The sequence below is a fragment of the Falco biarmicus genome, chromosome 12, assembly GCF_023638135.1.
Source record: "Falco biarmicus isolate bFalBia1 chromosome 12, bFalBia1.pri, whole genome shotgun sequence".
NCBI classification, from domain to species: Eukaryota; Metazoa; Chordata; class Aves; order Falconiformes; family Falconidae; genus Falco; species Falco biarmicus.
In genome coordinates, this window is record NC_079299.1 from 29,317,394 (window position 1) to 29,344,675 (window position 27,282).

The following is a 27,282-nucleotide window of genomic DNA, read 5'->3' on the forward strand; positions in this document are numbered from 1 at the left end:
GTTCTCCATCTAACAGGAGAAAGGTCTCTGCTGCAAGACAGCTACCAGTTTACATAGCAGTTACATTGTTTAGTAGAGATTTGAGTGAGAAAGAGCTGAGTCCACCTCAAAACACTCTGTTACGAGCCTGTAGCCTTTAATGTTAGTCTTCATCAAAGCACCCTTGCTTGTGTCTCTATGTTCTGCAGGATTTAGATACTTCTAGGGGATCCTTCCAGCTTTTGTTCAGAATGAGGAGGTTGCTTGTTTGTATGCGAGAAGCAAATGTTCCTAGACAGTGGGTTCTAGGGTATCTGGCTTGGGGGGGTTATGCACCCAGAATCTCTTTGACATACATAGTTATCCTTGCCAGCAACTAGAGCTATATTACGGTTTTCTAACTATGATTTGATTGATTTTTCTTATTATATTGATAAAGGGACGGTATATAGTTTTCCCCTTGTTCTTTTCAGTCTACAGTATGTTGGTAGATATTCAGAGGAATAATCTCTGAGCCTACAAAGTGAAGAAAGTAATGAAGATACTTGATACCACTTTTCTCCATACAGATAAAGGGTACTGATGTGCATGGGGTTTCTATCTAAATGCAGGTAAAAGAAGGTCAGCTTAAATACCAGTTGAAAATAAAATTATTTTGCAGCCCTGTTGATTTAAAAATAATTAGTTCTTACACAGCTGACAAACATGTCAGGTGGTTTATTGCAGTAAATATTGACAGAAAAAAACAGACGAGGAAATGAATTCAGGAACATACTGAAGCACATTGCTGCTTTAGTAGTATGGTGACCTTGCCCCTAAGATTTCTTTTGTATATTTTACTCACAGTGGCAGCTGCTAAACAATAACAGGGGCTTCATGGTTTTGGTAAGCATTTGGAAGTAATGGGATGTTCACAGAGTTCAAGGAAGGCCTTATGACTCTCACTTGCTGCTGGGTAGTCTGTTTCATTTGTATTTCCTTACTTGTAACAGGTTTGTCAAATATTTTGTTTAGAATGTTTTAAAGCGAAGAGGTTTTTTGGGCAGTTATCTGTTCTGATTTTAGCTACTTCAGGAATTTTTATTTTTATTTTTTTCTGTTTTCTTACAGACAATGTCTGTGCTGTTTCAAGGAGTATAAACATTTGGAGATCTTTAACCAAGTAGTATGTGCGCTTATCAACTTAGTGATTGCCCAAGTTCAAGCTCTGCGGGACCAGCTCTGTAAGCATTGCACTATTAATATAGATTCGACATGGCAAGATCAGAGTAATCATGCTGATGAGCCCCTGAACGTAGAAAGAGAGTCTCATGAAGAGGAAAATGGAGAACGACAAAAATCTATAGAGAAAAAATTAGATTCTGCAAGAACTTGTATCCTGACAGAGGAGGAGCCTGCAAAGAACACTGATGCTTTTAGCTTATGGAGCACTGATGAGAAGGAAAAGTTGTTGCTGTGTGTGGCAAAAATCTTTCAGATTCAGTTTCCTCTGTACACTGCTTATAAGCATAACACTCATCCCACAATAGAGGTATACCTTATCTTTATATTTATTTATCTTGTGAAAGGTTATTTGTTCTCATTAATGAGTAGGCTGTGTATGTTTGGTGCTAGTTGCTTTCACACAGGGTGGGCAAATTCAGCTCTCCTGTTGAACTTCAGTAGAACTTTTCAGAGAAACTTTTTAAATGACACGTACTCTTAAACTTTCTTTAAAATATGCTTAATCGTTATAGGTAATATATTGATAAGTGTTGGATGGAACTGTACACTGAATTATTGTACTGTTTAAATAACAGGAAGGCAAAAAGGGGACTATAGCGAAGCCTTTCTTCCAGAAGGTAACCCATTAGTAGTTTCCTAATTTCTTTTCATTACAATCTGTGGCTCTAGAAGCAAAGTTTCATAAACTAAAATTTGTGCGAGACCAAACTTGTTAGAACAACTGTTTAATTGACTGGAATAACAACTGAGCTCTACACAAGTAGCTTTGTTTTAACGGTGCTGATTCTTCTCTGTGACATTTGTTGTGGCTACCATTCACATTTTCCATACTTTTTTTCTAAAGAAAACATAAATCAAAAATTTGCAAAAGTCCTGCAATGTTTAATTCAGTTTCTGAAATAAATATGATGATGTTAGCATTTCCTGGTTGGAACAATGCAGCTCTTGGAAAGGTTGGATTGTGATCTAACTTGTGGTAGTCTAATAACAAATAAACAGTTCTTATACAATATTTGTATGCAAAGAAGGTCTATATTTAGCTATACAAAAAAAGCTTCTATCCAACGACCTTTGAGAAAGTCAAAGCAGAGAATTAAATTGCAGTTAACCCAGTGTTTTTATCTTTAGAGAGTTTTGGGAGTTCTGTTGGAGCTCTGAGTGGTTAAGTTTATAAAGCAAACTTAAGTCCAAAATGAGAAGATACCAACTTATATATATACTTTTGGTTATATATGCTAGGGTCATCACAAGATAAAATCAATCCTTGTTGAATGAATCCTGCCATATCTGACAATAAATCTGGTTAAAATCTGCAACATAGTGGGTTTTTTGGGTGGGCTGGATTTTGGTTTCTTGTCTTGTTCCAAAACATATGGGCATAAGTTAAGAGGTTGTTTTACAACTCTGTGTGTATAGAGAAATAAGGCAAATTTAGCATTTTTGGATTTCGTGTTCCCCATCATTCATTTTGGCCTGCCTTTTAAACTTTCACCATACATAAATAAATCTGTAGTTCAGCCTCTGCAAGTAGGAGCTGTAGAGGGTAGATCTATCTTGTCAGTTAAAAAAAAATAAATCAATGACTACTTAAGTGATTTATCTTTTGTACTCCCGTGGGATGCCTACTGAAACTAGCTTCTTAGGAATATGCAATGAACAATCCTGGAACAGCTTGTCTATGTGTAAGCACACTTGCTTCTTTTAAATGACAATTTTATGTATTCTTTTTTTCTTCTCTTTCAATTTCACTTCCAAATGATAAAAAGAAAATCTCAAAGTGCTTGGTGGGATTTCTTTTTCACTTGATGTGCAGCTATAAAGTGATTTGGACGCAGATATGATGGAGGTTGCTGTACTGTGACTGGCTATCACTCTAGACGTACTGATATATATCACGCTGGCATGTATCATTTGAATTATTGAATACTTTAGTTAACTCTCCTAAAAACATAACTTAAAGGGAATCTGAGATGGTGAAACACTTTTCCTGAGGTGCAGACAAGCGAGGGCAGAGTTTTTTACTTTTCTGCTAGACTCTTTCTGTTTCTAGGTATGGATTACAGAGGTACGCCAGCCTGCCATATTTGTTGTGCGCTTATTTCCTTTTTTGGGGGGAGATTTTTGCTTGCATTTGAAAAGTCCCAGCATCAATCATTTTTTTTCACCAACTGAGATTTTCTGTAATTAGGAAGCACTAGGGTTCTGCTGTTCTACAGTAGTAATATTAGGTATTTTCATGTCAAAACTTTCTTCTACCACGAGTTAACTCATTTACTGAGGTTTAGAATTTAGTTTTGGATTTCTAGAATAGTCTAGAATACATCTTAGTTGAATTAAGACAAGTTATTAGTCCCAGTAATGGGAGCACTTTGTTTTAAATCAGTCTTGGACTCAGTCCTCAAGGGATCATAAAATGAAAATCCCCACTTTGAGTGTATCATCTGTATGTCTGAGCTAAACAGATTCCTGAACAGACCAAATATGCCAAGAATTTGTTGCGAGAAGCTGGTGTAACTTTCCCTCTCCCTCTAAGCATTTCTTTTGCCTTGGAAAAAAGGGAAATTTTCTGATGCAAAACAGACTCACAGTTTCCACACACTAACTCCAGAAATTACTTGTTCGAGATTCTTGAGATGAATTTATACAATTTCATTGAGTCATCACATCCAGTAAGGTTTCACTTTGCCTAGAAATGACCAATGTAAGGTTTTCACATGGTATTATTACCTTCTGGTAACGATGAGCAGTTATTATTAGTGTTAACCTTTGCTCTGTATACACTTCCAAGATCTTTGTTTTTAATGAAGCAGACAAGTCTTGAAGTCTAATCCTCTTTATCAGGTGCTTGCCAAAGCCATTCTACACTTGACCATCTAGTGGAGAAGAAAAACATTAATGCAAAAGAGGTCTTCCCTGGTTTAGGAGTTCATGAAGTTGGATGGAAATGAACAGCAAAGCAACATTTGTTGGTAGTCAAAAGGGTGTCTTGCTTTTATATGATCCTATAGATTCTCTCCTTAAATGATACCAGCAAAAAGTTACCCTTGTCCCTTACAGCGTTTCTGAAGTGAGGGAGTAGAGACCATGGAAGCCTGGCTGGTAGTCAGAAGGGCTTGTGTACTCTTGACAGCAGAAGCTACCTTAAACAAGTGGCCTGGCAGAGGGCAGAAATGTCACAGAAATATGCTATATACAAGGACAGTGGAACTGCATCATGTGGAAGTAAATCAAGTATACAGTCTTGACTTGTGTAGAATGAATATGAGTCTGTATAGACAGAATGTTTGTCTCAACTTTCCTTACACTGATGAGAAGCCTCATGAAAAATGTCTTTCTACTAAGTTAGGATTTCTAAAACGGCACAATCAGTTGCAATCACTTGGAGGTCAGCCCCCTTCAGGACATAAATATTGAAACAAAATCTGGAAAGATAACATCTGGAAACACACCATCTCCTTCTGTTGAAATCTGCCAATATTTTTGGTGCCCAGAGAGAGGGGCCTTTGTGTCTATTTTTCATTCTAAACAAAATTAGCTCAAAATATGTTTATAAATGTGGTTGCTTGTGGTGGTTTTTTTTTTTAAGAAGTGTTCATACTTTGGAATTAGTTAATTTTAATTTTTTTAAATGTATGGGATATCTTTTTAAGAGATCTTGCATACAGGTAGTTTAAGACTATTTTTTTCATTATTGGTGCAGCAAGTGTAATACCTAGCTAGAATGGACACTTCACAGGGGAAAAAAAAATCTAGAAAATAGAAACTCTTAAAATCCTGTAGAGAAAGAAGCGATGTAGAGTGCGCTCCTGAACTTTGCCCTGTCTGAGAATGAGCAATGAATCTGAAAAGTTACCCAACTATTTAGCAGTTTTTGACAGAGGATGAAATGAAAGAGGAAAAAAAAAATCAGTTGTTCAGGTCTCTGTAGCTGTAGTCCTTGATTCTTTGGAATCTTGCCATCTCTGCTTCTCTCTTGGAAGATCACTCTTAATCAAGTGCCCTCCACCAAGACTGTGTCCATCTCAGACGTCAACTAGTACATTTCATCATAGAATCACAGAATGGTTTAGTTTGAAAGGGACCCTAAAGATTATCTAGTTCCCACTCCCCTGCCATGGGCCTCCACCGGACCAGGTTGCTGAAAGCCCCATCCAGCCTGGTGTTGAGCACTTCCAGGGATGGGGCAGCTACAGCTTCTCTGGGTGACCTGTTCCAGTGTCTCACCACCCTCACAGTGAAGAATTTCTTCCTAATATCTAATCTAAACCTACTGTCTCTCAAGCTAAAGCCGTTCCCCCTTGTCCTATCCCTACATGCCCTTGTCAAAAGTCCTTTTTCAGCTTTCTTGTAGGCTCCCTTTAGGTACTGCACAGCTGCTATAAGCTCTCCTGAAGTGATGGTGTTTTTTAATGCCACATTAGATTCCCATGAGGAATTCTATTATTTCCTTATAAACCTGATCTTAAGGGATTCTCAGTCTCTGTTCTGTTTCACGTCTGCAAGAACAGAAGTCACATTTCCAGATTCAGTCTCTCAACTGCAACACTTTTAGTAAGCTTTGCAGGATTCGTGCAACAGACCTCCATGAGTTTTTGATTTCTGCATTCTAAGAACTGTAGTTCACTCTACAACAAGTCTCTATTTTATTCAAGAAGACTAATGAAATTTCTCACACAATTTCTGCAGTTTTCGTGAGCAGAGTGCTAAACACCTTCTCTTGCTACTTGAAAACATAACCACCTACTGGCTTCAAAAGCTGTTTTAAAAATAACTGTTAGAGTGTCACGAGTTCAGGCATGACTTCGAGTTCAGCAGAAGAAAAAAGAAAATAAATGCTTAGCTATAATATGAGCATATTGAATAATTCAAAATGTTTGTATCACACTTAATCCATCCAAAACTGCTTGGCTCTAGTATCCTCTGATGCAGTTTTAAGAAGCTTACTCCTACACAGCTATTTGAAATATATTCAGGAAACTTCATTTAAAAACTTAATGTTAAGCTCACATTTGATTTGTGACTATGAGAACTGGTTGTTTGGCATGGAGGGATGGGAAGGAGAAGAATGTGTGCTGCAACTACCTGCAAGTATCCATGGCAATGTTGGGGTTTTACAGTCACATTTTATGTGATCTTCAGTGCTCTTTTGCCCCCAGCCATATGCGAGATACATACAATATATGTTACAACCCCAATAAAGAAAATTCCTGCTTTATACTGCCCAACGAGTGGATGCTGTGAACGTTAAAAGGAAAATCTATTTTTCCAGACCCTTTTCAGTTTAGTACATCTAGAAAATAATTTTATTGCTGCAGTGAATAGGTAACAGATTGATAGGGTGATACAATTCCTTCTTCCTCTTTCGTTAGCTTAAACCTGTAAAGTCTATAAGACACTTATTTTATATGATGTGATTTGTTTTATGTAAAAGAATATAGTAGTTGAAGGCAAAGAATTCTAATATTCTGATGGAAATGAATAATCCAACAGTTTAGGCCCTTAAGTCATTAAATGTAGGATTGTAGAACATCCTGTATTTCATCTAAATTCAGATGTTTGGATATATGTCTCATCTTTATGTAGAAATTGCATTCAGAAACACCTAGATTGGTTCTGATCTGTAATTCTCAGGCTGAGGTGCAGCCATCCCCTTTGCAGTATTTGGTTGAAAAAATTGGTGATGTGAAGTGGGGTGGGGTTGAAGAATAATCTGTTGATCCAGCCATTGAAAGCCACTGCTGACATTTTATCCTGAGAGTATATTTGTGTACTTACAAATACATACTAATAAAGGTAAAACGGTGGCCTGGAAAAGTATGTTTTGCAGTGTAAAAGTGCAGCAAAGCTTGAGAGCTTCTGTGTAAACTGGGGATTCATTTTTTTCTGGTAGTTGACTATAGTATCTGTTAAAAGTCAGTGGTTTTTTGTTCTATAAATGTATTTCTGTTGCTTCAGTTAATTTTATTTTTTTTCTTTTTAAACAGGATATTTCTGCTCAAGAAAGCAATATATTAGGGGCGTTCTGTGATATGAATGTAAGTTGTCCATTTTTAAAAAGGTGCATATTTCCTAGAACCTTAAAATAGCCATGTATATCCTCTGTATAGATTTGTGTTACACTAATCTACCTTGCGAATTTTCTGTGTGTCTGAATAGATCTAGTATTGATTGTTCAAATTATTCTTTTTGTTTGTTTATATTTCTAGGATGTAGAAGTACCATTGCACTTGCTTCGTTATGTTTGTCTGTTTTGTGGAAAAAATGGCCTTTCCCTCATGAAGGATTGTTTTGAATACGGAACCCCTGAGACGCTGCCGTTTCTTATAGCACATGCATTTATCACAGTGGTATCTAATGTAAGTATCGCCTTTGAATTGTTTAATGTTAAACACAAAAAGTAAAAGGACTGAAGTCTGGAAGAATTTTGTAGGACTGGGGAGGGAAAAAAACACTATAAGATTTTCTTTGTTAGGAATGTGAGGTTTGCTGGCCCACTGAGTATTTCATCATCCAAACTCTATAGATCTCTTGTAAGCACACAAGTAGTTTTGCAAGTTTGTACCTAGACACAGAAGTTGTAAGAGCCCCAGAAAGTACTTATAAGAATGTTGTCAGAGGTCATTTCTGTCCTTGAAATTGTCATGGAAATGTTTTAAGCTTCAGGGTATACTAACTTTTTACCTGTTTCCTATGAGGCACAAAGGAAAAGCCGATGGATTTCTTTTCTTCTCAGTTTCCTGTGATTATATATCATTATATACATTTGCAGCATAGAGGTGACTATCTTTTCTTTTCACTGAGTTTTAGAATTCATATCCTTCATCATTGCTCCATCTTGAAATAATAGCAGTTTTTCACTAGCAGAAATTGATTCTAATGGAGATTTGAAGGAGAATCACAATAGAAATAAAACGCACAGTCTCTGAAGGAGGACACAGGAAGACTTAGGGTAATGTGAGAATGTGAAGTCATGACCTGTCTTGTGGGTGTTACATATGGACGAAAAGGAAAAACAATAGTTTGTTATGCCTTGGATTAAGTTAGTTTAATTTTGACTTTTTTTGCAATTTTAAATATTTAAAATCAGGTCTGTCCTTCCACACATCTTCCCTCCTTCCTTATTGCTGTCACTGACCAGCCAGGATGCTGTTATAAATAACTTTTGGAATATATTTGCGTAGAGGGAACCAGTGACTGAAATAAAGCTAGTGATGGTGATATACATCCCTTGCTCCTGATCCTTTTAGTGTAATGGTTCTTAGCTTGTAGGTCAGAGAGCAAATGAGTAAGGCTATGATATGCTCTGTTCTTGTAAGCTTGAACAGGAGGACTGTTGCAGGGCTTCTGTATGTTAAATTATGGAGATAGGATCATCTTCTGGCCCTTTCTGCATGAACTGATGAGCTTTCGAGTGATAATCCAATGATAATAATGATGGTAACAGTAAGATGAGTTTTCCATCTCTAGCTGTTGTCAGTGCAGCCTGCAGTCTTAATCAATCTGCTGAAAATGTGTGGCCTTGTCGGTTATTCTGGTTTAGAAGTAAATTTTGGCCATGGAACCAAACATTTTTGCATGTCTGATTTCTGTTTTAATTTGTGAGAATGGGCAAAACGGTTCTGAATCATGAGTGGCAGCTCCCTATCACACCAGCATTTTTTTCAACAAGCATTCTGACTGCAAACCCCATTTCCTAGATAGCCTATACCAGTGTATGTTTATAAACTGCATCTGCCTTTCTTCTTTGTCCTTTTTTGAAGTCTTTATTTTTCTCTACATAAATTGTTTATTTTCTTTATTCTTGGTGATGCGCCATAACCCAAAGTATTTCCCTGCGAAGTTTCTCCTTTCAGATAATCACTTAGCAACTTTGCATTTATCTTTTGTTCTAGGTAATACATCTAGCTGTCTCTTGCAGGTATTTTAGATGAATGCTATGGTTAAACCTGCCAGATAAAATGAAGTTCAACCCAAACCATAACCAGTTGAAGTACTTTTTCTTCAACCTCTTCCAGCATTGTATCTTTTACCATTCAACTAGAATCTTTCTTTCGAACTCTGTCTGGCTTTGCTTGTAGATCTCTGTGAGTTAAGAAGAAAATGGTTTTTAAAAGAACATTTTCTTTAGATTTTATCTGTCAGTTCACTACAGAAAGTATAAGAACATGTTTTATGTGTAATGTGCTTTATTCATCCACTTCCCGCATTTAGGTGTCACTCAGTGTACTTGTTAACAGTGCTTCTGACTTGCAAACGCAATGTTTGTTCGTTCAGAATGAGACTGCTAATTTTTTTGACAAAATACACTTTATTTTTTTGATATATAAAACCATTATTTTTCTCTACCTCTGTAATGGTGCATAAGCTTCTAATTTTGACGTAAATGTTTCTCTTTCCCTGTTTCTTTTTATATCATATATCAATTTAGGTGAATACAATTTTTTTAATAAATGTTTCTGATTGTCTGTGAAATGATATACCAAACTCCAATAAAACAAAAAGAAGCATTCACAAAGTTGTATTTTTTTCGGGGGGGGGGCGCGGAATAATTGGTGATCTCAGTATGAACTCTGCTAATCTGACTTGATTTTATCCCAATGCATTTGAGTTTATGGGATTTATGCATAGTGTGAGATTTATGACTGACCCTGTCAATAATAGCTCAGTGAACAGCTCTGCAGTGTCAACTGTTAACTGGTTCTCAGTGTGTCAAGCCAGAACCATAGTATGTAGCAACTCTTAAATGCATTTTCACAGTTGTACTAACTCTTGAGCATGGCAGTTTAGTAGTCATTATTGTAAAGAGTCCTAGAAGTATCCATGCTGGAATTTTATTTTAAAGCCTGTGAGATGAATGAGTTGTTTAGCTACTACCATAAATGTTTCAAAAATATTTTCAGAAAGATTGTGGTGTGGATGAACCAATTGATTTGTCATTAAAAAGTCAGGCTTAGTAGTAAGCTCCAGGAAGTAGAATAGGTGAAGTTGGAAATAGTGAACTGAAGTCAAAGAATCATTTGCTAACATTCAACTTCTCGTAGACAAGGCTGCAGAGGCGTGTGGAAAATATTTGCTTTGTTTCTTCCACAAAGGAGGGTGAATAGCTCATTAAGTTCACTCTACAGGTGCATGTAAGAGAAGACCATTACCACAAATTAGTAAAGACTGTGGGGAATTGAGCTACTTGTGTGTGATTACTGGTGTCTTCTTTATATAGAGGTCATTAAAATTATTGAAAAGATGTTTCCTTAAATTTTTGTATCCGTCAAATCTCATTTGAGTAAATGGCTTTGCCAGGCAAGCTAATGTTTGTAACGATGAAGCCAGCAAATGTAATACAATGCAATTTACTTCACACAGGGAGTTGGCTGGTTTGCACTCTTGTTTTTCTCCAGCTCGCAGTTCTGCAAGATACTTTCTTAGCAACCTGTATTGTGGCAGGACTGACTGTTCCTTCTTAGGATGTTTCTTCGCTGTCTTTTTTAGTTAGATACTTGGTTCCTCCTTTCTTCCCACATTTTATGTTCCATGGTATTTGCTCATGGAACTAACTAACATTGCTCGTCAGGACTAACTACCTGATGTGTTGGTCTTCCTAAAAATACCAAAGTAGCAGACAGAGAAACGAATGACCTACAGCTTGTTCTGTAGAGGGTTTAAACCTCACTGAGAAAGCCTGTTAATTGCTTCATTCTGTACCAGTTCAGTTTTGTGGATGATTAACTGCTCCCTCAGCGGATATGAATTAGTTGAAATAATGCTGATGGTTTCCAAAATGTTGGTTTAATTGTACTGCGTGAAACTTCAAAAACTTGTCAGAAGTAAAAACTGTTGAGAGATGCACTGCCTTTTAGAAATGAATTACCTATGAAAAGAACAAATAAAAAAAAGAAACCAAAAACCTCTGAAGCTTGAGAACAGAGCAAATGCAATAAATTGTCTTAAAAGCAGGTGGAAGCAAAAAAAAAAAAAGTATGATGGAAGTTACGAATTTTTAATGTAACTTTATATATGTCATTTTTGTCATTTTATATATGCTATTTCATGTAATTTTATTTAAATAGTATGTTTATATTTGAGTTCATGATGAAAATCAAGTTTTCATCTCTAACATGAAATTATCCATGATCTAAATTCTGAGGATGAAGGTTGTATATAATGCAATTATACAGATGTATGAAATGGCATTAGAAGTTTGAATTAATACAGAGTGAAAATTACTATGAACAATGAAAGTTATTAAAAAAAATTATAAAAATATTTCCTACTTCTATTTTATGAAGAAACATACTCGCTTTTCTGTTTCAAACTGCTCATGAAAAAGAGCATGTATCATGTTAAAAATCAAATTATACAACAGTATCTTGTCATCCTTGCAATTCCTTGTCAAAATGTTATTTAATTCCTGTTTCTAGAACAAGCATCTTCTAGTTACACTTTCTATCTTTGGGATGTTAGCATTTTTTTCTTCTTGAGACTGCCAGTTGGATCAGAAGCTTATTCCAAATGTGGTCTTCCATGCAATGTGAAGAATTGGCTGGTTTGTCATGCAGAGTAGGGTAGTATTGTTACTGTGTAGTGTTAGTTGCATTGTAAAAAATAAGTCTGAAAATACTTTTTTCAGAATGAACTCGTAAAATTGTTTGGCTAATTCCAGAAAAGTTTAAGATAAATGTTGGTGATACAGTTTTACTACAGCCTAGTATTTTTCTCTCCCAGCAAGGAGAGTTTAGATTTTCTTCGTACAGAATTTCGCAAAATCCTGGTGAGAATTTAGTCCTCAGCTAGAATTTATTGCATTAGTTGCAAAGATTAAACATTCTTTGAAGAATAAACATGGAGATGTAAATTGACCTGACAGCTTTGAGTGACTGATGGTGTTAGCTATTCACAAGATTTGTGTGCTCACATGATTAAAATTATGTGGGTAGTAGTAACAGCTGCTAATGTTTCATCTCTGCTAGATCCCTTGCCTGGCATGTAGTTGTCTTTCTGTAACAGGTTTAACAGGCTCAGCATTCCTTTTTGAAATGCAGATTGAACTTCTGAGTTTGCCTGTGTAAGTAGTTTGGTTGGTCCTCTCTTCCTCACAGCGGTGCTAACTAGCTGTTGCAGGGTTTTCTTCTCTGCATACATTTTTTTCCTGCATAGTTTTGCAAAGATGGTAAAAGGCAGAATGGTAAATATGGGAATGCAAATATGATAGTAAAAAACCTGTGCTTAATCACTGGTTATAAAGCATGATTTTATTTTATAGGATATATAAGCCCTAAGAAGCAAACCATCAACACAAGTGAAATAAAGTGATTTGACTTAGGAGAGATTTGCAAGGAAGAGAAAGAATGGAATTACTTTCTTGTAGACTTTAAAAGAAGAAGGAACGAGAAACCCCACAGGACTGAGCAGTTTTTCCTATGGAAGAAACGACAGAAAATACAAAAATGAGACATCTGGGATTTATGATACTGTTTACAGAAAGTTTATATTTTCCAAGTGACTAGAAGAAAAGATGCAACTCCTGTCTGTAGGTCATAGAAACGTTCCTTAGATAACAGTTCTGAAAATGAAATTTAAGTAGTTGAAAGAGTTGAAGCTGAATTAAAAACAACAAAGCTTTTTTTTAAAGTGGGGTTGCACATGCAAATGTACCAGCAATATTTCATTTTTTACCATTCTCATTAAACGTCATTAATGAAATTTTTATTTATTTATGTTTTTGCATTATAGATCAGAATATGGCTACACATCCCTGCTGTCATGCAGCACATTATACCCTTTAGGACTTACGTTATCAGGTAAATTTTTAATTTAAGAAATTTTATTGTGGGACTTTTTGACATCACCTATTTATAATTTCAGCTGATACACTTTTAATTGTTTGAGTTGTTGCTCTGACTATATCATTTCAACAAGGAGAGTGAAGGTAATGTTTCAAGTTAGTTTGGGCAGCTCCTTACATCTGTCTGATTTCTGTATCAATCAGATCAATCTTGTTAATAGCTTTTTTAGTGTGATGTCCAGCCCCATTCCGACATGTCGTGTCAGGTTCAGTTGTAATACGGTTTCACTTACTGCAGTGTCTTCATAAAACTTTACATAAAATGTGCAGTGAGGCGATGCAGGTAGAAGAGCAGTATGTAGTCATTGAGATTTCATATACAGAATTTCACTGAGTTTTAACACTGCTTTACATTTTGATGTTCTATGTTTCCAGCTGGCAGGAGCTGAAGTGTTATCAAAAGTCTACTCACACTTTTATGTATCTAAATATATCCAGTCCCAAAGATTTTCTTTATGTCAAGCTGCCTATCATGAAAAACACTTTAGATTTAAAGCACTTATAAAGATATTTAATTATACAAGCAATTTATTTTTATTGGGTTTCTCAGGTCAATAGAACAAATCCCATGAGTTGCTGATGAAATTATCTTGCGTATATGTATCTGCCCAGAGGTGTAGGGGTGCGACACAGCTAATTCTTCTTCCAGTGGCCCAACATTAAGCTTTACCGGTGCAGACAACCTAAAAGGCCACTGCTCTTGCATGAGCCCACAGCTCCTTCAAGGCTCTGGATTTCCTATAACTGTAATAATGAAAATGTGTTTACACTGGTCATAGCTTACTTCCCTGATAGCAGTAAAACGTGCCTTTACAGATTATATTGCTTAACTATACCAGTAGAAAATTATACTGTTCACAAAAACAATTACATTGATAAGAAAAAGTGCACAGAATGATGAGACTCAGAACTATGTTTCATATTTAAAAACGTTCTGGGTTTAATTGTAAAGAATATTGACTATAAATTTAAGTCCTGGTTTGGCTATCAATCCATCTTGCAATAGCATGGTCTCTACCAAAGTGATACCAGCCAAGGAGAGTATTTTGATCTTTTATTAAAACATACCACTCTTGAGTTACAGTCTAGCCATGTCCACTCCTTTAATGCTAATGTGTTATGTTTGAAACCTTATAAAGGTAATTACTAATCATGAAGCAGTCTAGGAAGGACAGGCAGAGGATCTTCAAGTTCTTGTCTCCGTACATATTCCATTAATGGCTGTTCATGTACCTGGGAATTTGGTTTATGAGTCTTACCTATCTTCTTACTATGTATGGAAATTAAAAAGAGCACTGAAGGATCAACAGTTAGAGATAGGCTGATAAGAAGGAGCTTGTGAGACACAATAACATAGCCTGCAGTCTTTGCTGTTAGTCTCCAATTGCTTGTCATCCTCTAATTCTTCAAGCATTTTCTATTTTATAACTGTAGCTGCAATTAGGGTCACTGGAATGAATAGAAGTTTTTTTTTCCTGCTTTCTCCTCATCTCTTCACTGATAGAATATTTGCATCTGATTTGAAATGTGATTTGTCAGCAGTTTCTTGCCATAAATAATACCCTTGATGTCTGTTCTTAGCATTTACAATACGTTCATGTCAATCAGAATGATAATATTGATACAGGATACATCTCTGGAAAACACTAGCAGTTTAGAGAAGAAAGGGGACGTTCCTCCAGTTTCTGTTTTTCACAGCTGAATCCTGATGGGAGATCTGGAATTTCTCAACATTACAAAATCCAAAGCGAGTGGGACATGAAACTTGGAGGCCATATAACAAAAATAACCTCTAGTGTTCTGCCTTTCTGTGGGACGGAAATTAACACAGATGCCTTTGGTAAAAGACTTTCTTGATGTATGCAGCTCACCCCATGTGGTTGTCAAGCTTAGGGATCTTGTCTTAGCAGCTCTAGGCCTCCATCTGCTTTTTACTGTAGTAAAAAAAAAAAAAAAGCAAACATAATTCTGGGCACAGCAGCACAGCACCTTTGAAACAAATCCTGCAATAGCTTCTCCTGCTATGCAAACTAAGAAGGTTTAGGGAGGGTTTTAGTCTATGTAGAATGAGCTCTTGGGGCTCTAATTGGCTGTTAGTCCAAATTGCCACTCATGTAGATTCCTTGCAAGAACTGCATTTTTGAGTGCTGATCAGCATAAGCAGAAAGAGAGATCACCTGACTGGCATCTTAGCAGCATCTTTTATCAAATGAGGTTAACCTTTATATTCCTGTTCTGTGGTTATTTGTACTGGGAGTGGATGAAACGGACAGCAAAGTGTGCATTTGTGTAGAGGAGACCACTGCTGGAATTTGCAGAGATCATGGACGCAATGCTGTCATTATTGCTACTACTAAAAAAAGGCTACTAAATGCTATGTTCTGCCTGGGGAATGGAGCACCAGCATTCTTATCTTGCCCATGAAGGGCCTATGTTTTTATGCAGTTTAGGAAAGAAATAAAGGACTTACAGTAAGGAAGCAAAGTGGTTTTGACCTCAGAAGGAAGCTTTTATTGATCCTAATACCTTGGAATTCTACATTTCAAATTGCAAAATTCTCATGAAAAAAAGAAGAGACTTCTTGACAAAGTGACGTAACTGCAATTATAAATGAGGGCAAGTTGTTGATGATGTGTCTTATAAAAGACATGAGTTCCATCTGTCTCCTACCTCAAGATCAGAGATGAGAGATGCTCTGCGTGGTTCCAGCTATTGAATGCCTGAAGAGAGCAGTAGCTATAAACAGCGGTGTTTTGAGGACAGTGTTTTTTTCAGTGGCAAGGTTGTTGATGGAAAGTGTCATGGATAGCTCTATCCTTTAGAAAGAAGATGACTAGCCATGAAGTCCAGTTTTATGAGAAGTAAGAGATAAAGTTGTATGTCTGATATTGTACGTGCCTCTATAAACCACCAGAATGTGCTGCATAGTATGAAGAAAAAGACCTGAAATTCTGCTTTCTTTGACATCCCAGTCGGTGTTACCTACTTAATGTTCCTCTGGCAAAACCTGAGTGCTGTGTGTAGCATTAGTACTGACCAATACCATGTTTAATTCTAACCCTTTCTCCTCTCCTCACTTTTTCCTCTCTCTCACTTCAAGACAGATCTTGAGAGATTTTTTTTTTACGAAGGATTCATGTCTCTGCCCCAGTTAGGGAGAAACAGAACATTCTGTGCTCAAGCACGTTGAGAGGAAATCGCAAGTGACAGTTGTTCCTGTGGTAGCCGCTTAGTCTCGGCACAGGGCACAGGCATAGCACTGCTGTGTGCAGAGGAAGTGAAAGCTCCGAACAGAAGTGTTGATCCACAGTGCTTCCTGTGGAATACAGTAAGAGAGAATGCAGCCGAAAGAATTCAAATTACTTTTCCGCTTAAAAATATTTTTCTGAAGAATTTAAGTGTTACGGGAGTGCCCAAGATGACCTTTTGCTACTAAATGTCCTGAAAAACTCTTCTAATAAGCCTTGAAGTTTTCAATTGCAAAAAATATTTTAACTGCTCCAAAAATCTGAAGATCTATGCTGTAGGTGCAAAGAATAGACAAGTCAGGAGACAATAGCCAGGCACTTAAGTGAATGCTTCATATCACTGAGGAGCGCTGACTCATTCTGCTAGATATCCCTTTTGCAGCTGTGGTCCAAAGGAGTCATATTAAGGGAAAAAAAGATCTATTTCACAGCTGAGTAGCTGAAGTCCTGAAGCATAAGATGTGGTTGCAAGTGTTACATTAACATGGAACCGCATGTTTAAAACTGAACTCTCTCTATCTCCAAATATAGAAAATTTAAATAGATTCAGTAGACTAAAGCTGATATTTTAAAAATTAATGTATATGTGTATGTGTTGCTTAAATGTAGATAATATATATTCACTGATTATTTTAAGTATGCCAGTCTGGCAGGACAGGTCCTATACATATATAGACCATCCCTTATGTATGTGTATATGTATAAGAAGAGGTATGTTTCTTTCCAAAAGTCTCATTTAGGCAAAATTTTCAGATTTACTAGTTTACAGAGATTGTGAAGTATTTTTCATGTATTCCTTTAAGACTTAATGCTAATCAGAATCAAAAAGATAAAAATTTAGGAATTAAAAAAAAGTGAAGGACAGAATGAAAGCCATTATATGAATCAGTCACATATTCACATTTATATGCTATATACAGTTCTGATCGTTCCATGTCACAGAGATAATAAGAGAACTACCTAGGTGATAGGAAGGGTGACGAAGAAGGTAGGAGATAAAAAATTACATTGATAGGAGGAGAGACGTAGTCTAGGAGTTTTTTTGACAAGGGAAATGGCTGTTACGTGAGTAATACGAAGACAGTAAATAGGGAATGATAATTCACAGGTTTTAAAAAACAAGAAATGGAGAGCATGCATACAAATGTCAGGAAAGGAGGTTGTTTCTCATGCGAACAGAATTGTGAAGCTAAGTGGCCTAGGTTAATAAGAAAGCCACAAGGATAAATAGAAAGAGATAAATGAATTCACAGTAGTAGATAGGTGCATCCATTTTGTTATATATGGGATAAATCTTTCATCTGCTTTTAGAGTGGCCATATTTGGCTAAACAGACCTTTTGCCTTGCTTCAGTATCACTGTTCTTATGTAAGGCAATGCAGCAAATTTGCAGTCAGTGTCAGGAAAGATGTGTGTGCATTGCCAGTGCTAGCTAAAGGTTTCTTTTGTTAATAATAACATTCTACCAGTAAAAGCATAACATGGACCCAGTTTACTGATACAGATGGGTTTAAGCCACTGTGTCTTTCCACAGTGAAAATGAGGCTTGGCCTATTCTGCATGTTTCTGTAGTTTTAGTCCTGGTAGTAAAGATAAGATCATATTTGATTTGTGACCGGTGTAGTAGGGCCAATAAATTTTCTGGTGTAGATGCAGGTATACTTGTAAAGACAAGCATGCTATCTTCTATGTTTATACTGTACCTGGTTAGAATAACCCAGTTGTGTTAAAAAAAACAACCTAGGATGTGGATTAACAAGTAAAAAGTGCTCTTTCCTGTGCAACTTTAGGGCCTTGGCAAAACAGATTGTTATGTAGTACCTGTTGAGGTACTTCTGTAGCTGTGAAAATGTACCTACACGGTTGGGATTTTTTTTAAACGCTGTCCCTTAATGATATTATAATATGGAAAACATGACACAAGTCTGATTCAGGCTTGGACTAAATACAGTAAACGTGCTGAAAGAACCGTAACGATGTTGTTGTAGTATGAATTTTATGAATGAAAGTAGGTTTATACTGATACTATTGCATTAAAATAAAAATTGTTTTGTTGTATAAACTAGATTAGTATAGTTGCTTCACGAAACTTTCTAGTGTGAGGAAGATCTCAGGTGAAAGTCCTGATAAAGAGATGTAGTGAAGCCACAAAAGCACCCTTGGTGCTGTATATGTAGATGTGTCCATTCCCGCCTGTCTGTTGCACACAAGCACTCTTTGTCTGTCCCAAGTAAAATGAAAAAAAATCATGTAGTTTATTTATGCATGTTTGAGATCTTTAGAAGTCCTTCACAAAACAATTGAGTATGACTTGATGTCCATTATGAACATTGAAACACTTCGGGAACCAGGGCTGATTGTACTTTGCATATCAAAACGGGGATATAAAAACTGGTCCAAGGTTGCTGATAGTCATATTGAGATTATTAGGTTTTGCAGCATGGACCAATGCATTTTTTCATCAGTGTAACTCCCCTCACCTGTCCATAGGTTAAAGATTGGTCACTGGGTCTCGTTTGCTGCTGGACTTTTCAAATGAGTATTCCCTTCTTGTTGCTACTTTTGTTTAGAAGTCATAGCACAGAGGCATTACTTTCTTGCTGTGATCTGATTTCCAGTGGTCCACATGAGAAGACAAATTTCACAATTAATAACAGTGAAAGATCTGATTGCCTTGGCCCTGAATGGTCCTTCTTTTGTTCTGCTGTTACTTGTCTGTGATTTCTAGCATAGATCTACAGTCCCTGAGATTATTTGCACTGAAGTCACTTTCCTGTGTTTGACAATGTTAAGTATCATTTAAGTGTGTTTATTTTAAGGCCTCTACGCAAGAGCAGTGAAAAACGGCCTTAATCTAAATAAGAGTCAGGTCCTGTATTTTTGCTTTTTAAAAAGTGTACTGATGTTTATATTATGTAAATGCAAAGGAATGGCACATAAATCTAGTTCAGGGTATTATCTCTTGTGTTTTTTAAGAGAGTCATGCATATATTTGGCCAGTCTCCAATGGTAGATCCAGGCTTCGGCTGTCAAACAAATGGATTTTTAACACATTCTGTGTAGTTAAATCTAGTTTGGATGTAGTTGAAACGTCAAAATGCTGAAGTACAGCAGAAAAAATTAATTATGCTAACCTTATATGCACGTACCTTTCACTGTGCAATCTTTAACTGCTTCAAAATAAGCTCAGGAAAACTTGTTTCTAAACATTTTTCTTTTATGCATTCAGTTTAGAAGAAATTCTTAACTGTGTCAGTGCTTTATATGTGAAGGCATTTCAGTACAGATTTTCTTGGTATGTGTTGATCTTGTAGTCGCTTAGGTAAGACTAAGGTTGTGTTAGCTTCTGTAAGTTAGTTTTTATAAATGATTATTTCTTCTGCCTCCCATTTGTAAAGAGTATCTGTATTGCGGCTTGTTGTGCATTTTTAGATGATGCCCCCCTCCTTGTCTAAGATGTCTGCAGTAGGAAGAATTGAGCTGTTTCAAATTCTTTGGCATTTTTGGTTTCTGTGTAAGATTCCTAGAATCCCTGGTGATGCTTCTCGTGCATCTTTAAAGGTTGTAATTACTGTCAACAGAAGAAACAAGTTGGGCTTGCGTTCCTGTACTCACCTGTTGCGAAAGCAATACTGTGGCACAGGGAGTACTGATGTACAAGCACAGATGGCATGTGGTTATGGCAGAAAAAATGTTCGTGTACCACATTTATTCTAATTGTATCAGAAAATGATTGCACGATTAATTTTTTTTCTGTTCTGTCACTGAGGCCACAAACAGGGAAATATTAATCTTCAGAGTATTATCACTGTCAGAGCTGCTTGTGGTCCACTGACACTGTTTCCAGAAATTCAGCTTTAAAATATATTAATATGTTAAGCGGATCGTGATGCTTCAGTTTTAAATAAAGTAAATAAACATAATACAGCTATGTGGAGAGGGCACCTTCCCATGAACCAGATAGGAGGTTTAGGCTTCCAACCTACATTTCTGAAGAACTCCGTGTGTTTCCTGTCTTTTTGTGGAATGAAAGAAATCTGAAGAGGTTTAAAATAAGAAATTTATTTACTTTTTAAAATAGTATGCATAATTCTGTTTTTCCTCGATGTTTTTTTATAGTTACTGGCTTTTGATAGTGATATTTTAAGGCTTAATACTCTTACAGCTATCAGAAATATGTATTTGCTGTAATGAGGAAGGTGTTCCAGGAATGTTCTAGTTTGAATCATAACCTTTTTTTTTTCTTTTTCTTTTTCTTCCATTTGTAATTTATTCTAGGTATTTATGTAAACTGTCAGACCAGGAGTTGCGACAAAGTGCAGCCCGGAACATGGCAGATTTAATGTGGAGCACAGTAAAAGAACCATTGGATACAGCCTTGTGTTTTGATAAAGAAAGTCTTGATCTTGCGTTTAAATACTTCATGTCTCCAACTCTAACAATGAGATTGGCTGGGCTGAGTCAAATAACAGTAAGAATTTTTTAAAAATACAAAAAATATTTAGAAAAAATGTTTCTTTTTGTGTTGTATGAGTTATGGACTTGTTTGGGGGCTTTTTTAATGTGTGAAAACAGCAGAATCCTCTTATATGCAGTCTTAGGAAAATAAGTCGTAATTGTGAATGTTAGGTTCACCAAGAGATAAGTCCAAGTTATGGTTATGTTCTGCAGCCTATGGACCTGTAGCACGTTTCCTGAACAGTTTACCAGGCTAAACAAAACTCTCAAAACTGTGATTTGTGACAGCTATGTAGAAGTCCCTTGACATGGCTATATCTGTTGTTTACAAAGGCTTTAGATCTGTTTTCATTTTTACCTTTACAGTATCTTGACTACTGTAATTAGTTGCATCTTTGTGTTGTACACACCTCTTTTTCCTGTTGGTTTAGTATAGTCTGTTTCTCAAGAGAGCAGTTTTCTGCATTAATTAGCAGAAGACTGAATTGAAGAGGTAAATATATAGAGCATCAAATAGAAATAGATGAAAACAAAAAACACCACCCTTCTCTTTCCCATGGAAATGCTCCAGATTGCTCTGGTCAAGATACACTGTATATCTTTCATCTGTCGTTGCTTCCTATGTGTGTATTATAGCCATAGAGTTCAGTTGTACTGAAGGTCAAAAGCAAACTTTCTTTATTCATCTGAGCCTTTTCAATTTCGTGTTTCTTCTGACACTCCAGTATTTAAAATTTATAGCTCATGCTGTCATGTTTGCCTTAATGCACAAAGTGATAAATAGGAAGAAACTGTACTAGAATGAACAAACATGTTGTCCTTAAGTTTTGTAGTACTTTCTGAACATGTTTGGCCTTCTCTGCTCCACTGACTGTCAGTAAATTCAAGACAAGTTTACTTAAACTTGAATTTGCTTCTCACTATATTTATATATAAAGTACTTACAATTGTTTTAATAAATGGCAATTGGAAGTAACCTGTAAGTATTTCCAGACAGATTATTGGATTTTTTTAACCAAAGTATTTAATTTACATAGCTCTATAACCTACTAAGTTAAAAAAAAACAACACAAACCAAAACTGTGAACTACATCCACTCAGTGTTAATTAAATGCTATTCTAAGGGTGACTGCATTTATTGGACTTGAATTCATTACCCATTCAGTTTTGCATTTATATGAATGAAAATGTAATGCAGTTCATCCAGTAAAGATGCTAAAGCATAAAGATACAAAAAAAGTTAACTTCTGGAGGAAATAGTGACATTACTGTAAGCATAATTTATATAGACAAGTAATCCTTATGATTTCATATGAATGCTGGGTATAATATGCTCAGTGCCTGAATTCTAGTTTTCTGTCATAATTAATTAGTGTAAAGTGAATGTTTAGGGGTTTTTTTGTGTGGTAAGAAAACTTCAGAGAGTTGATGAAGGTAGGTGAAAATAGAACATATAACATTGTTTGATTTTTCATTGCTGTGTGCTTTATTATTTATTCGGTTACAGTTATCTCATAATATCTGGCAGATAAATTGTAAAATACAACCATTAACTGGGCATAAAAGTAACTTACTACTTTTTAAATTCTGCACAGTTCTGGAAAATGTCGTTTTCAGTACCATTGATTTTGAAGTAAATTTCCAATGATTGCGTAGCTCCAGTTATGTTACGTTTTTATTCCTGTAGGTACTTCCCTCTGGTTTAGTACAATTGTCCTTGTTCAACTACTAATGTATGTCTTTTTGTTTATCCTTACCAAAAGAAAGTCTGTAAATAAGAATGCATCAGTTTGTTTATTTTTTCAGGCATGCAGTTCATTTAAGGGAGGGTGAAATTGTGTTATTTCAAATAGTTGTATGTTTTGATCTGTTACGATTGATAAAAATGACTGCAAAAAGTGACATTTTTAGTAACAGACATGTATTACCAGAAGCAAAAATTTACAGTATTTTTAGACTAAAGCAAATTGGTTTCAACTTGTAAAAAAAAATGTAATGTTGTTTGTTAATAAGTTAGTAAGTCTTTTTGTATGATTAGTCTCTAAAACTGCTCTGTAACACTGAGTGAATTTGTTGTTTCTCATTCAAATCACAGGAAGCTTTATTTTTGTTGTTACCTTGTTTGCCTTTGATTTACTCTCCCAGTCATCTGTTGCGGTGGTTGAGCTCCAAAATATCCTTTTCCCTCACAAATAGGACTCTTGGTTTTCGTGTTCTTCCACTTGCAGATGAACTTAAGCATGTGAAAATGAATCCTCATAACTGATCTGGCCATCCTGCCTTTTACAGTTTTTCAACTCTTTTTTATTTGGTTCTGTGAATTAGTGAGAATGCAAATGCAACATAGTTAGGTTTTTCCAGAACAAATTCAGTGCAAAACTTGAACAGTCTTTCAAATTTATTCTTCTTGTGTTGGTTTCCTATGTAGAAAGTTTAATTACCTTTGGTGCCTGGGTCTCAAGAAAAGACTTGCTAGGAAGATGCCTTCTTGTTTTCAGCTTTCTTCACTGAAGGCTTTATATATTCGTTGTTAGTTAGTACTTTGTAACTAACACTTCTGTGTTACATTAATTGAGTGTCTGGGCACAGGTGTCTTTAGTTTCTTACAATATTTTATATATAGTAAAAAATTGTAGAAGTATTTCATTCCCTCTGGCATTTCATGGTAACAGAACGTGAAGTGCAAAAAATGTTAGGAGGCTAGCGAGAAGGTGGTGCAGCACTATCCCATGTGCATTTTGTTTTGCGCTGTTGTGTCAGAATTCTAAGAATTTAGTTGAAATTACTGTAAAAATTGTTTGAAAATTCCAAGATGAAAACACCATTTGTCAAAATGTTGTTTGATAAGGATTTTGTGTGGGAAATCTGGATCAACATGTGAGCATGGATTTAAAAATTGATGGTAGTTACAGTTCAATACTCTTTCACTCTTTGATCCCTTTCAAAACATTTTTGGTTGGGGCACTAATCTTCAGAAAAGCCAGTGAACTTTCACTTCTTTATTTGACCCAATTCTAATTGGTCATAATAATTTCTTCATGAAGTTCTGTTCACATGTTTTTCCACTCCTAAATATGTTTCATTTGAAAGTATCTATTAATAACTTTTCTGTTAATAATTGTGTAATCAGTCTGTCATGTCTCACTAATTTTAATGCATATTATCAATTTTGTTTCTTCAAAAACGTATTTCCCCATGAAAATTGTTGATTAGACATAAATAAATCTTTGTGTAAAGACTTCAGGAGATTGGCTGTCACCTGAAAGAAAAGAGTAAATATTTTGACAAAGTTCTACAACAAGTTTAATTTGAATTTCAAAAGTTCACGTTACCATGTTTTTAATTTTTTCGAAAACAAAATGACAAATAAGTTTTATTTTTATTAGAATGTTTTTGTTTATTAATACTTTAAAAAATTTTTTTAAAATATTATGGACATGTGAAGAGTTGGATATAGAGCCATCTTTGTATCTGGAGTGTCGATGTTGAGGAAAAAGGTGGAAAAGAGATTTAAACCTTTTAACAGGCTCCCCCCACCTCTCCACCCCCCCCAGGATGACTTGAATTTATCAGTTCAGATGCCTTTGAAAGCTTTGTATCATATAGAAATACGTAATTTTCATTGTCCGATTTTGTAGCCTTTCAACACTTGATAATTTGACAAAAGAAATCTTCACTGTTGTAGTAAATGTTACAATAATGGAGAAACATCCTAAAAGTTTCCAGAGTAGGTGTTTCATTTCTCATGAAAACTGATGTGCAAAGTGGCTGCTACACACCTTGTTTTGATTTCTGGAGTGGGTGGAGTTTTGTAACATCACCTAATTGCTTTAGTGAAAGAAAGGTTGAATAAAAAAGAAAATGGGTCCTCCTTGCCTACAAGAATGCCTGTTCAGATTTTTGTCATAGGGTTTTATTTCAAAACATTGAAATTACTAGAAAAATTTGTTTACTGTCATGAATACTATTTTTTAAATATAAGAAAACTACCTCACCAGATATTCAGATAAAATTTTAATTTTTTTTCCTTCCTTTTTCTAACTATAGAACCAACTTCATACCTTCAATGATGTGTGTAATAATGAGTCATTAGTTTCAGACACAGAAACGTAAGTAGGAACATTATTATGAATACTTTAAGTGTGCTATATGATTGCATTTCTTCTGTATTGTTGTTATGGATTGCACGCAGTAAGGAACAGTGATAATGCAAGGCATTTATTAGAAATATTCTAATCAGGGGTTTAACAAATGGTTTCAAATCGTAACTTTAAAAATATTTCTAAATGTTTCTGGATTTTTTTACTGTCTTAAAAAGTAGAGTCAAGGTAACCTTTAGAAAAATGTAGATAGTAAAATAATAAATACCTGTAACTGGCCATTATCTCCACTGTGATACATACATACATACAAGCCAGCTAGATGACATCCTAGTGGTATTTTTGTGGTTTTCTCATTTCTCCTGATTATTTAGTTAATGAAGACTTGTCTTGCCATCGCTGGCTCCCAGCCTTGTTAGTAGTTTTATGCTGAGTCTGTGAGGCTATTTGTTTTTTCTCTTCAAAGTCATTATTTGTATAATTCAGGTGTGTTTTAACAGTTCTAAAGGGGACCCTCATAAATCTTTGAGGAGATTCATGTGTGGGATTGGATTCCAGTGAGGAAATGTATTGATTTTTGTAGTAACTCTAAACTTAATGTTAGGACTGTCTAGAATTTAGACAAAAGTGTGTCTTCAGGTAGTTGAAATAACTGTTCTTTTGAAATGATAGGCAAAGTGTGTGAAATCTAGGATTTTACTTGTGATATACTCCTTATGTTTATCTTGGGGTGTGATACTCTCTTTCCCTTTATCTTGGGTGTTGCATCTATGTGCCTGTCTGTCTCGTTACAGACACACACTCTCCAGTATCTTTTGCTCATTAATGAGAAGACTGTTACAGCAGCAGTTGGCTTGCTTTTTTGTCTGGGTGGTTTTATTTTGACACTTGCTTATTGAAACCTGGCAGCAGTCAAGACCACAATACTGTAGATTTCTTGTTAATAGCACCTTGAATATTTGAAGTTAAATTTATGGTAATAGGCTGATATTTAAAATAAAGAATCAGAATCTGGGGCAGTTTTGCTTCCATAAAGATCTGAAAATACCTTGAGAATACAAAACAAGTAACCACTTGTGATCAACTTTTTCTTGTCTTTTGTTCACTAAATCAGTAAGTGAACATGAATCAATGCTATCCATTAACTTTAAAGGAAATTTTGATACATAATCTCAGAAAAAATTTAAAGAATTCCCATCAAGTATAATGCAGATATCTTACTATGACCTGATGAAACCTGAATGTAATGTCATCAAGTCCATGTACATTTCCACAAATTTGCATTCTTGTAATAAATGTTAATCACACATGTATTATTTTATTATAATATTAACATAATATATCCTTGTATGTAATTGTTACTTCTAGATTTTGTGCCCTGGGAGAGGTGTTGGGTTTTTTCCAGAGCCTCTAGTTCTATAGCAGTAGAAGTAAATACTACAGGAGCATAACACGTTGAGTATGTGAGGTGGCTTGGTTGATGGGTATTTTCAATATTGTGCTGCGAGTTTATGGTGTATTGTTACACTGGGACTGCCAAACCTTAATTTTATCCATTTCTTCTTCCTTCATGTTGAAAATCTGAAACTGACGTGTTTCTTGGTTAGTGTATCTTCTGAAACACATTGTGAATGAAATAGTTTTTTACTAGTAGTAACTAACATCAACAAGAAGTTATTCTGCCAGTTAAATCTAATAAGCTGTTTGATTTTCTGTGTCAAATATAAGAAAGGAAAGTTATCAACTGGGGGGAAAAAAGAGAAGGGTGCCTACATTTCCCTGCAGAAGAGCAGATGTACTATGCAAGAACATCAGAGTTATTTTAAAGCTGAAGGAAATTGTCAAATTCTCATTTGGGATATTACTTTCTTGGCAAGGGCATCTGTAAACAGCCTGTCATTTGAAAGGAATGCAGCATGAACAGAAGACCTTCTTTTCCACTTTTGTAGTATGTGATTTTTTTTTTTATTCTATTCTGAATTCCAATCAGTCTGGTGTTTTACCTGAAAAGTTGGGTACAAAGCAGTAACAAGTATTGCTGCTCATCTTCAAATATCTTTTGGAATCACTGGTTTCTTCCATCCAAATAATCAGAAAAGGCTGGTGCAGAAGGATGGGGAAAATGTCTTACTTCTACAGTTTGTTCAGTACAAAGCTTCCCTCTCATTACAGACTGTGTTCCTGAGAAATTTTTGGATGAGAAGGCGCTTACGGAGTTGGCAGTGATTGAATGAGCAGCAAAAGGAAAGCTTTTCATTCCTATTTTCTTTCTTTAGTGGAAAAAGGAAGTCTAAGATTTATTTGTACCTTTGTAGCCTCTGCAGAATTATCAAAGGAGGATGTTTTGCTTTATGTCTGGTCATCCCCATTATGTGTTTTGACTTTTCCAGATGCATTTGGAACTGTCAACCTTTGGGATTTCTCCTTCTGTATC

At 35.7% G+C, this 27,282-nt stretch overlaps 1 protein-coding gene across 1 annotated transcript in view; it reads left to right on the plus strand.

Annotated features, from left to right (window-relative positions):
• USP34 (ubiquitin specific peptidase 34) overlaps window positions 1-27,282 on the plus strand; it is a 138,089-nt gene that overhangs the window by 22,684 nt on the left and 88,123 nt on the right. The window contains exons 3-8 of the mRNA XM_056357197.1: window positions 1,090-1,510; window positions 7,188-7,238; window positions 7,410-7,559; window positions 12,931-12,998; window positions 20,569-20,761; window positions 24,796-24,857. Coding sequence (XP_056213172.1) covers window positions 1,090-1,510; window positions 7,188-7,238; window positions 7,410-7,559; window positions 12,931-12,998; window positions 20,569-20,761; window positions 24,796-24,857 — 945 coding nt within the window. The remainder of the gene's footprint in view (window positions 1-1,089; window positions 1,511-7,187; window positions 7,239-7,409; window positions 7,560-12,930; window positions 12,999-20,568; window positions 20,762-24,795; window positions 24,858-27,282) is intronic.